This window comes from Miniopterus natalensis, chromosome 16, assembly GCF_054644295.1.
Source record: "Miniopterus natalensis isolate mMinNat1 chromosome 16, mMinNat1.hap1, whole genome shotgun sequence".
Classification (NCBI taxonomy): Eukaryota; Metazoa; Chordata; class Mammalia; order Chiroptera; family Miniopteridae; genus Miniopterus; species Miniopterus natalensis.
In genome coordinates, this window is record NC_142096.1 from 17,768,223 (window position 1) to 17,778,852 (window position 10,630).

The 10,630-nt window shown below is 48.4% G+C and overlaps 1 protein-coding gene across 1 annotated transcript; it reads left to right on the top strand.

The window, feature by feature from the left end:
• The first annotated feature begins 2,219 nt into the window (after nt 1–2,219).
• SOX17 (SRY-box transcription factor 17) lies at nt 2,220–4,561 on the top strand. Its single transcript, XM_087825166.1, has 2 exons — nt 2,220–2,693; nt 3,265–4,561. Exons 1-2 carry the CDS (start codon nt 2,387–2,389, stop codon nt 4,176–4,178), a joined length of 1,221 nt encoding a protein of 406 aa, XP_087681292.1. The 5' UTR covers nt 2,220–2,386; the 3' UTR covers nt 4,179–4,561.
• The last annotated feature ends 6,069 nt before the right edge of the window (nt 4,562–10,630 follow it).

Genomic DNA, 10,630 nt, shown 5'->3' on the forward strand with positions numbered 1-10,630 from the left:
TCTATGACCTTCCCCAACAAAAATCAGCAGTGAGTCAGTCTTCGGGCACAAGTGCAAATCGTAGTGGGGAACCCCGGGGTTTTCTTCCCCATCGGTTTCTCCACGCTCTTGGCGCTTCTCGGTGCTAAGCGGTGGGGGCCAGGCCCTGAGGCTGAAGGAAGCACATAGGGGCAAACGCGTGCATACAGTTTTTGGATTCACACTTAGATTGTGCTTTCTATTTTATTTTATTTTTTACGGAATTAGTCAAGTAGATTAAACAGATAAAATGGATTCTGGAATGGGCATTGTTTTTTGTTAATGTTTAATCTTTATTCTAAGAAAATACCTATTAATTCACAAAAACCTTTGCACTATTAGAAAATTCTGCATCTTTGAAAAGACGTTTGTTACTACCTAGAAAAGTTAGAGAAGATCTCCAAGAAAATACCAAAGGAGCGAGGCACTAGGGGATTAATTTGTTCTCTCTCTAAATTTTCAGGGGGAAAAAAATTTAAGCATTAAAGGAAAGGACATAATCAGTTAAATTTGTTTCAGATCAACTGATCCAGCACCACCCATCACCTCCCTAAGATTTCCTTAAGCAGGTTAAATCTTTTTCTTGTCTGAACAGGAGAGATCCAGGAACTAGAACCACTTTCTCAGTTTGTCCCCGGAATGGAGACTGGTTGCTACAGGTCGGGGTTGGGGGTAGCCAGCACTGCACAGGTCCTCACACGGTTAAAGCTGGCTTACAACAAGCGTGGAGGACTTTTTTGGAGACCTGGCCATGTCAGAGAAACTGAAGGCCAGCAGCTCCCAAAGCTCTGCGTTTCTTTATTTTTATGGATGTTGCTAATAAGCAGGCTTGACAGATCACTTTGTCGTTGTAATATCACACAAAAAGCTGCAGCATTGACTTCCCAGATCCCGGATGTAAGCCCTAGTTTTTCATCACCCCTTCACAGTAAAAAAAGAATATCTGTTCTCGAGATTGGATGCATTGATTTATTTACGTTATCTATTTATGTAAAGACGTCTGCCTTCGTTGCCTTAGAAAACGACATGAACACAGAAACACAACTTAGTGATAGAGAGCTCCAAGTCTGAAGGCAGACTACCAGAGAGGAACTCCACCACCCAATGCTGTGATTTCGGGCAAGTTCCTTAACCTCTCTGTGCCTGTTTCCGCTCCTGTAAGAGAAACGTCTACCTCCTGGGGTTATAAGGCTAATTTGCTGTTTGGACGGCTCTAAGAACAGCGCGTGACGTGTTGTGCCACATACGAGTGCCATATAAGGACTTGATAAAAATTCCACTGAAAAGTTTTCTTAGATTTAAACACAAGAGTGATAGTCATCCAGATTTTCATTTCAGTCTGAAGAAGCATATCGGAATCCCTAATATCTGCCAGAATAACCTCAAACTGACCCTAAGCACTAGTTATTTTGCTGCTCAAAAGGATTGTTCTCTTTCCTTTAATAGACGGGCATTTAGATAAACATTACTGCGGTTTTAGATATCAGAGCTAAGCCTTGCCTACTTTACGGAACACATAGGAGAAAACGTTATGCTTACTGTACATTCATTAACAAATTTTCAGCGGTTGGTTCTTGTTATGCACAAAGGTTTTTACTTCTCTAGAATGATGGGCTATTGGCTAGAGAAGGTCATTCCATATTTAACCTTGCTTTAGAAATTAGAATTTACCTCGGAATAGCATTTTGAATACAATACACCAAGCAGTTGGGTCCTTGGGGAAAGAACCTACTTTATTTATTATCAACAGTGTCTACTTCACTCGACAGAACACATTTGAAGAAGAGACCTGTGTGGTTCCTCGGTGGAAGCCAGGTCGCCCACGGCTGGAACGCCCTTAGCTCCTGTAATAAAGAGTGGACGCTTAGCGTGCTGATCCAAACTACCGTACCCCATTCTACCCAGCAGTCCAGGAGGTTTTTCAGGAGAACCCCCTTCCCGATCGGAGAGGACTTGGCGCCAGAGCCCGGCTCTAGCCAGTGTTCCCGCGGGCAGGTGTAGCTTTGGATGCGGGGCTGGGGAGGGGAAAAGGGCGGGCGTGGGGTTTAGCTGGGACTGGGGACTCGGACGGGCACTGGGCGTGGGCCTAACGACTCAGGGCCGGCCCGCCCCCGCTGCTCTATTGGCCGCGGCGGTGCAGAAAAGGCCCCGAAGCCCAGGGGTGTCCGCAGTGTCACTGGGCTGGCGGGGGCGCTGGCTGCGCGCTGGGCTGGGACTGGCCTGGGACTCCCGTGGCGGGCTCGGGCCCGAGGAACTCCCACAGCCCGCGGGGCATCGCCCTCGCTCGCTCCCCACCTCCTCCCCCCGCACCGGGGGAGGCGGCGTGTCTGGCCGAGGGTTGTGGGGCGCGGGGCAGGGCTGGAGCGCCATGAGCAGCCCGGATGCGGGGTACGCCAGTGACGACCAGAGCCAGAGCCGGAGCGCGCTGCCCGCGGTGATGGCCGGGCTGGGCCCCTGCCCGTGGGCCGAGTCGCTGAGTCCTCTCGGGGACATGAAGGTGAAGGGCGAGGCGGCGGCGAGCAGCGGGGCGCCGTCGGGGGCCGCGGGCCGGGGCAAGGGCGAGTCTCGGATTCGGCGGCCGATGAACGCCTTCATGGTGTGGGCGAAAGACGAGCGCAAGCGCCTGGCGCAGCAGAACCCGGACCTGCACAACGCCGAGCTGAGCAAGATGCTGGGTGAGTGCGGGCTCGGCCCCGGGGAGTGCGCGCCGCGCGCCCGCCGGCGTGAACCTAGACGGGTGCGCGCGGGGGCTGCTGCCGCCGCCACCCTCCTTCCTCCCGCGCTCCTGGCCCTCGGGGCTCTCCAAACGCGCTCTCAGCCTCGGCCCCCGGTGCCGGAATTACTTGGGTGGCGGGAGCGCGGGTTCAGGGGCTCCGGGGAGGCGGCTTCCCGTGCGTCCCGGGGGTGGCGAGGGCACCCCTGGGGTGGACTTAAGTTGGTCCTTTTCCGGGTAGGAGGCTTTTTCAGTTCTTCCAACGAGCGGCAGTGGATGAGCCGGGAAGCCGCTCCCAGGAGGCTCAAAGCGGGGAGCGATGCCCTTAGACGACCCTAGATCTCTCGCATCCCCCAAGCGCTCGGGTTCCACTCCGCCCCCGGAGTCCCATACTTTCGCTTTTTAACTCGACCCCTAAACCCCCCTCCCCAAGTTGCACTATTCAGGGTCGGAGGGGGAGCGGCGCGGGGCCGGGGAGCGGGAGCTCGGAGAGTAAGCCCCGCGCCCCTCTCCCCCTCCCCGCGACCGCGCAGGCAAGTCGTGGAAAGCGCTGACGCTGGCGGAGAAGCGGCCCTTCGTGGAGGAGGCGGAGCGGCTGCGCGTGCAGCACATGCAGGACCACCCCAACTACAAGTACCGGCCGCGGCGGCGCAAGCAGGTGAAGCGGCTGAAGCGGGTGGAGGGCGGCTTCCTGCACGGCCTCGCCGAGCCGCCGGCGGCCGCGCTGGGCCCCGAGGGCGGCCGCGTGGCCATGGACGGCCTGGGCCTGCCCTACCCCGACCAGGGCTTCCCCGCGGGCCCGCCGCTGCTGCCCCCGCACATGGGCGGCCACTACCGCGACTGCCAGGGCCTGGGAGCGCCCGCGCTCGACGGCTACCCGCTACCCACGCCCGACACGTCGCCCCTGGACGGCGTGGACCCGGACCCCGCCTTCTTCGCCGCGCCCTTGCCCGGGGACTGTCCTGCGGCGGGTCCCTACAGCTACGCGCAGGCCTCGGACTACGGGGGGCCCCCGGAGCCGCCCGCCGGCCCTATGCACCCCAGGCTCGGCCCGGAACCCACGGGCCCCGCGATGCCGGGCCTCCTGGCGCCCCCCAGCGCCCTCCACATGTACTACGGCGCGATGGGCTCGCCCGCGGCCGGCGGCGGGCGCGGCTTCCCGATGCAGCCGCAGCAGCACCCGGCGGGCCCGGGGCAGCCGTCGCCCCCTCCGGAGGCGCTGTCCTGCCGGGACGGTGCGGACCCCAGCCAGCCCGCCGAGCTCCTCGGGGAGGTGGACCGCACGGAGTTCGAACAGTATCTGCACTACGTGTGCAAGCCCGAGATGGGCCTCCCTTACCAGGGGCACGACTCGAGCGTGAGCGTCCCCGACGGCCACGGGGCCATCTCCTCCGTGGTGTCCGACGCCAGCTCCGCGGTGTATTACTGCAGCTATCCTGACGTTTGACGGCCCCGCCTCGACCCGGCCCGCGGGCCAGAAGCGCAAACAGTGTTACACGCTTCCCGGAGGAGCTAAGGAAATCCTTGGCCTCATGCTTTGTTTTGTTTTGTTTTGAAGTTGCCTTGGCATATAATTTATGGTAATTTATTTCGTCTGACACTTGAACAGTTGGGGGGAGAAAAATGTGAGGTCGTGTTAAGATTTGTTCAGATACTTGTTTCCCACAGCGTCGTCTTTGCCAAAACCCCGTTTCCAAGTTCAAGTTGACCAGTTTTCAAAGTCCCAGAACGACTTGTTCCACTTCCTGAAAATTTATTGATCAAAAAAATTTTTGTCTCGGGTGTCATTTTTCAATCTTAAAAAAAAATAAAATAAAATCTGGACTCCTACTTTTTTATTTTGCTAGTGCCTCTGTGACAGACGCCATTTCTTGAGACCAGCGTTAACTATTTTTAATGGTGACATTTAGCACGTAGGTACTGTAAATTACTCTTAAGAGTCGACATAACTGACTTCAAAGAGAAGCCCTAGAAATGAACGTTAGGACATCCAGATCTGATGTAATTGTTTTTGCTAAGAAAAGAACCCTCCCCAAATAAGCCTGTTTCAACTGATCGTAGTCTCCAGAAAGTAGTGGCTGTTATTAGAACTTTAAGTACTGTCAACTTTAATATATCCCTTTTACCAGAAGACCATGGTCACGAGTAATTTTGGTTTTGTAGTTGTTGAATCCTGAGGCCTGCTGAAAGAGGCTTTTGGTTTTCCTTTTTCCTGCCATCCATATTTCACCAAGAGTTTATATTCCTTCCCAACAACGAACTTGTTTTTAATAGTCCTCACATGTCTACACCTTGGAAAGTAGTTGAAAATAATTTGTAGGAGTCACAGGAATAAAATGTGCATTTTGACCTTAATTTTTTTTTAATCCTCACCGAAGGATATATTTTTTAATCGATTTTTTTTTTTTTTTTTGAGAGAGGAAGGAAGAGAGAGAAACATTAATTGGTTGCCTCCCGCACCCACCCCAACAGGGCATTGAACCTGCAACCTAGGTATGTGCCCTGACCCTGACGGGGAATCCTACCGGTACCCACAACCCTTTATTTAGGACAACGCTCCAACCAACTGAGTTACCTCACCAGGGCCTGACCTTTAACTTTTAATGAACTTTAACATCTATAATTTCATTAGTATATTTTGGTGTTACAGATTAACTGCATTTGTGGCCTATTACATTTCTTTCTTGACACCTGCAGTAAACTTTGGAGGGATCCGGGGATGACTTGTGTGTAGTGTGCTTTACAAATAAAGCTACAGCCCTAGGGCATCACTGAGCTGCCGTTCTAGAGAAGAAACTGAGTCACAGGGTTGCGAAGTAGGGGCTCAGCCCTGCTGGGTGCTGCAATGCAAATTGCAGTGTCTCTTTCCATCACATTTTGCAGATTGAGACATAAATGGATGACTTGTAATGGTCACTTGCTGTGCCAGGCGTTTTGTCAATGCCATTTTGTGCTGAGTTGGAGCCTGATCAACCCTGTGAACTTAGATGTTATTCCCATTTTGCAAGTGGGGAGAGGAGACGCTGAGCCCTCAATCTGCCACATATATGGTGAAAACTTGGTGTTAAAAGTTCTTATAACATTTGTTCACCATTTTCCTTTGTGCCTGGGTGCATGCTTGGGCACTGGGAGAACTCGCATTCTGGTGGTGAGAAACTACAATTTTCCATACCGATAAACTTCTATACATAAAAGGAAGGGGTAAGAGGGTAGCTTAAAGCATTTATGTTAAAGAGGGATACTCGGTTGAAACGGTTGGCTAGATTCTCTTGAGGAATGTAGGTGTATGTTTTGTAGAAAAGATTCTCAGATGCTAGGAATGTTTGGGACAGAAAGTTTCAGGGAGGAAAGGTAAGTGTCTGTCTGTTTTGGTTTTGCCTCTAGTGCTCTGCCCTTTTCCGCATTCTTTCTTTCTCTGACCCCTGACAGGTTCTGCTTCCAGTCTGAACTCCTTCCCCAGGATGTCCCAAGAGGCCCCACTTGCTCAGGTTCAAGGCTGAGTTGCCAGGTTAAATCACACTGGACATTTTAGCACTTACTTGGTTGGCCCAAGGAGTCTCAGTTTACCCTTGGCTGCCACGTCTATACGAAATAGAGAAGAGTGCTTAGGTGGAAGAGTCAAAGGTCCTGTTAAGTTGCATTCTTAAGTACTCACTGGGTTTAGGTGGGAAAATAAGGAGCCCCAAATTCTGGCATTCCCAATGCTGTTCACCCCAGTGGAGGGCAATTAGTCTTCCCAATAGAGGGGAGGGGGTGTGTGCAGAAGCATCCAGCCCATTCCTTCTCTTTCCTGAGACTGAGGTGAAGTGATCTCAAGTATCAGCTGATGTGATTGCTTTTGTTTTACTTTGGGAGCAAACACGTAAGAGAGAGCATTGCTTTCCTCCCCATCTCTGCTTCTGAGATGCTTTAGAAGTATATCAGGTGTTAAAAATCCAGGGCAGCTCTTGCTAAGTTCTAAGCACTCTTAGATATCTTACTTATTTGAATTCACCTTATGTGATACGAGGGAAGCTAGGAATTCCCTCCCTAGGAGCATGCACACATGCACATACTCAATACTTCATGGATTTTAGGCAATTCATGGCCCCTTGTAACTCATCCAAGCATTGTAGGAATCTGAAGCCCTAATGGTGAAGGTTTGTTGGGAAACATGGGATCTAAGTATCAAAACAAAAAGACAGTTTCCCTATAATTAAAAACACTAAGGAATAGCCCAAGAACTCATATTTTTCAGTTCTCCCTTTTTGAGATGTGAATCAAGGAACCTGGGGAGTAGTGTGTCCCTCCCTCTCAGTGTAAAGGAAACCCACGATGCCCTGCCAAATGAATTTATGGTCTTTTCCTCTGTGCAGTTGTGGTGGTGGTAGCTAGTCTCCGTGATTGGCCCCATGAACCATACCTTGGGTATTTACATCCTTGTATAAACTCCTCCCACACTGACTCTGGGTTGGACTTGCTACTCTAACCTGATAGAATGCAGTAGAAGTGATGCGGTGCCAGCTCCCTGGGCCCAGCCCTTAGGAAGTCTCCGCAGATTCACTTTCTTGTACTCCAGGGAGCCCTGAGCTACTGTGTAAAAGTTCCAGTTACCAAAGTGGGGAGACCATGTGGAGAGACTGCTGCAGAGCAGAGGCCCTGTGACTCCCTGAGAAGAGAGAGGCTCAGCCTTCCTGACAGCTGACTCCCACCTGTTGTCTGCCCACCTGCCACCATCTGATTGGAACTCACTAGAGGCCAGAAGAATTAATGCCCAGATGAGCTCAGGCAATTCGCAGGTGGGAGAGCATAAAGAAAATAAAAGATGGTTGTTGTAAACCACTAAATTTTGGGGTGTTTTGTTATATAGCAACAGATTATTGAAACAGTTGTTCTCCTTAAATAACCCTCTTTTATTTTTAAGTATAAGAGTGTAGGTACTGATGGAAAAGGGCTTTGGGGACTGTCAGAGACACCAATATAGTTTTAAAGTGAAGGACAGAGTGTAAAACTGGGATTCAGCTTAGCTGACTCTCTGATATCACTCTATGCACAGACCCCTCCTTCCTCAAGCAGATTCAGATGAAGTGATTGCAGATACCAGCTAGTGATTTTTTAAAGTATTAAACTTGCCTCATTTTTAATGGTTTTACTTCGGATACATAAAGGATACACCGTCCCCCCCCCCATCTCTACTTCTGAGATACACTTTTGTAGTGTGGCAGGAGGTAGGAATCCAGCCCTTTCTTGGACTGAGATATCCTGACTCGATGCTAACATAGAGTCTACACGCCTTTGAGGGACCACAACAGCCCTAAGAGGGCATTTTCCTTCCTACTGTGACAGTGACTGCTTCTCTGTTAAAGCTACCAAGGTGGGTCTGATACATTACAAATAAGCTCATAAGTTACTTACACAAGCTGCTAAGAGGTGATATCACAACGATACTGTATCTTTGATTTATTATATTTATCTCTCAATAGTACTGTACCTTTCATTCGGATCACACTACAAAAGACATCGGCTTCCTCTTTACATGTGTGCTGCTATCAGGAAAAGCACATCAGAGCAAAAGGAATTCAGAGAAAACGGAACAGGGCACTGTAAACGAAAATAGGTAATCTCTGCCGAATGTTTTTAAGTGTCCCACTTCGTTTTGTTTTTAATTTTCACAGCTATGCCCATCACATAGCAGATGTTCAACATTCCCTTCTTCTCCCCTCTCTCCTTTGCCTTGTTTTGACAATTTTGGACAGAGGGAGAGATTTTACAGCCATTATTTCAGCATAGATTTCATCTTCCAGTTTACAAGGAGTTCAGAATATCTACCTGAAGAAAAATGGTATTTACGTCCCTTAAATTCTCTTCTGAATTATTAGGCAACGTTACGTGAAACAATTCAACTCGCACCATCCTCCTTACACACACCTAGAACCCACACCACTGGCAATTCTCTCAGCTTTATTCAAAATACTGGATGTTAAAAATTCTTAGCATGGTGTAGAATAGTATTTAAATAGTAAAATAGTATTCTTTAGTGCAATATAAAATTTCTTAGCACTAGCCCCGGCTGGGTGGCTCTGTTGAATGGAGTATGGTCCCATACACCAAAAAGGTTGCAGTTTCGATTCCCATCAGGGGTTCCATCCCTGGTCAGGGGCTTATGGGAAGCTCCATGCTTCTCTGTCTCTCTCCCTCCCTCCCTCCTTGGTCCCTTCCTCTCTCTGTAAAATCAATTAAAAAACATATGGGGTGAAGATAAAAAAAATAATTTCTTAGCTCTAGCATACAGCAAGTGTTCAGTAAGTCGTTGTCATGATAATGATAATTTTCATGAATGTTAACTTTCTCAGCAGCTCAGGTCCAAACAACAATTTGGCTGAATAATTGAAAAAAAAGTAAAATTTAATTTTTGAAAATGAAGACATTTTAGCTTTGAGGATCTTGTTACCACTTTAGTCAAAGCCTTAAACACTTTGATAAAGTCAAATTCATAACAAATATTCCCAATACTGTTGTTGCTCAGGAAGATGGTTTGTGAAGTCACACTCTGCACGGGGACTCTGATAAACGTAACTAAACGGCAGTAAATATGCTGTTGACCCAGTTTTTTCTAAGAGCAAGGTCAGTGCCTACTCTGCTTGGAATCTCGTATACCTGATCTGTGGTTAAGCAGGAAAAGAATTGCGGCAAGCTTGCAGTGGGTTGAGCAGTCTTCTGGCCTGCCTGATTCCTCTGGCGACAGAAAGCTGGTGCAAGGAGGGTCTGTTTTCCCTCTGTATCACCTGGTAAAAGTGCTCAGAAAATTGACTTGAGTAACTTGCTTGGTTGTTGGCACCTTGGTTTCCTATCAGTGATTCCTAAAGTAATTGAAGAAACCAGGAGTTCCTGCTTGTTCTTTTCTATTTGAGACGGTCAGTGGCTATTACTCCTTTCTCTTGACTAATGTGTCAAAACATCAAATTTAGCAAAAGAACTGGAGCAAAAAGAGTAGCGAGTGGCTGAATGGCTGCTCCAAAAGCAGTAAAGTCTCTGCATTTTGAGTCAGAAGTTCATCTGGCTCAGCAATTTAGCTTTGTGAGTTTGGAGAAGTCACTCATCTTTTTCTGAACAGTCTGCTCATCTGTAAAAAGTAGAGAGAATAATAAAAGCCTGACACTCTCACTGGATGGTTGTAGGGATTAAACGAGATTGTTCTTAAAGGATTGTTTCAGTGCCACAGAAAATGCTCTTGCCTCTCTTTCCCCTTTGATTTTACAAGTCTCTAGGTATCCAGGCAGATTTGGGGAGGGAGTGGGGAGTGTTTAATTTAGTTATTCCTCTGGGAAAGAGAAAACAACAATAACTTGGTACTTTGATTAGTGGATTGAGAATTTTATTAGCCTTGTAAGATTGCCCACATTAGCATGAAACACAGCCCATCTGTGCTTTACCCTAAGCTTTGGACAGGTCCGCATCTTTGATGACAAAGAAAGACTAGAAATAGTTGTAACTTAAAGAACTTCATATAAAATGCCTCAGTTCATACGAAATCCCTTTTTACATGAAAATCCCAAGGTCTTTATAGAGGGACAGTTCATTGGTACACACTGGATGTGATATCAAGCCTGCTAACATTCTCTTTTCAGTCCAGTCCTTCTTCCTACCACCGGTTGTAGTTTCTCAAGTCCTGAATCATATTCCATGTCATTTACTTTTTTTTTTTTATAGGAGTGAAACAGAGTTGGAATTCTTGAGGGTAAATAAGCAAAGTGGAATGGGGGACGACAGCAAGGTAAGAAATAATTTCTAGCTGCCAGAGGTTCCCAGAAATGCTGAAACTTGATACTCAGGTTTTTAAATCGTTCAGTCTCAGAAACCAATTCCCTAGGGCAATGGTAGATGGGATGAAGAGGAAAATAATTCTGATACATCTGCGAA

Coding starts and splice junctions, on each gene's coding strand:
- SOX17 (XM_087825166.1), top strand. CDS start 2,387: ATGAGCAGCCCGGATGCGGGGTACGCCAGTGACGACCAGAGCCAGAGC. Junction 2,694..3,264: donor CGAGCTGAGCAAGATGCTGG/GTGAGTGCGGGC, acceptor GCGACCGCGCAG/GCAAGTCGTGGAAAGCGCTG.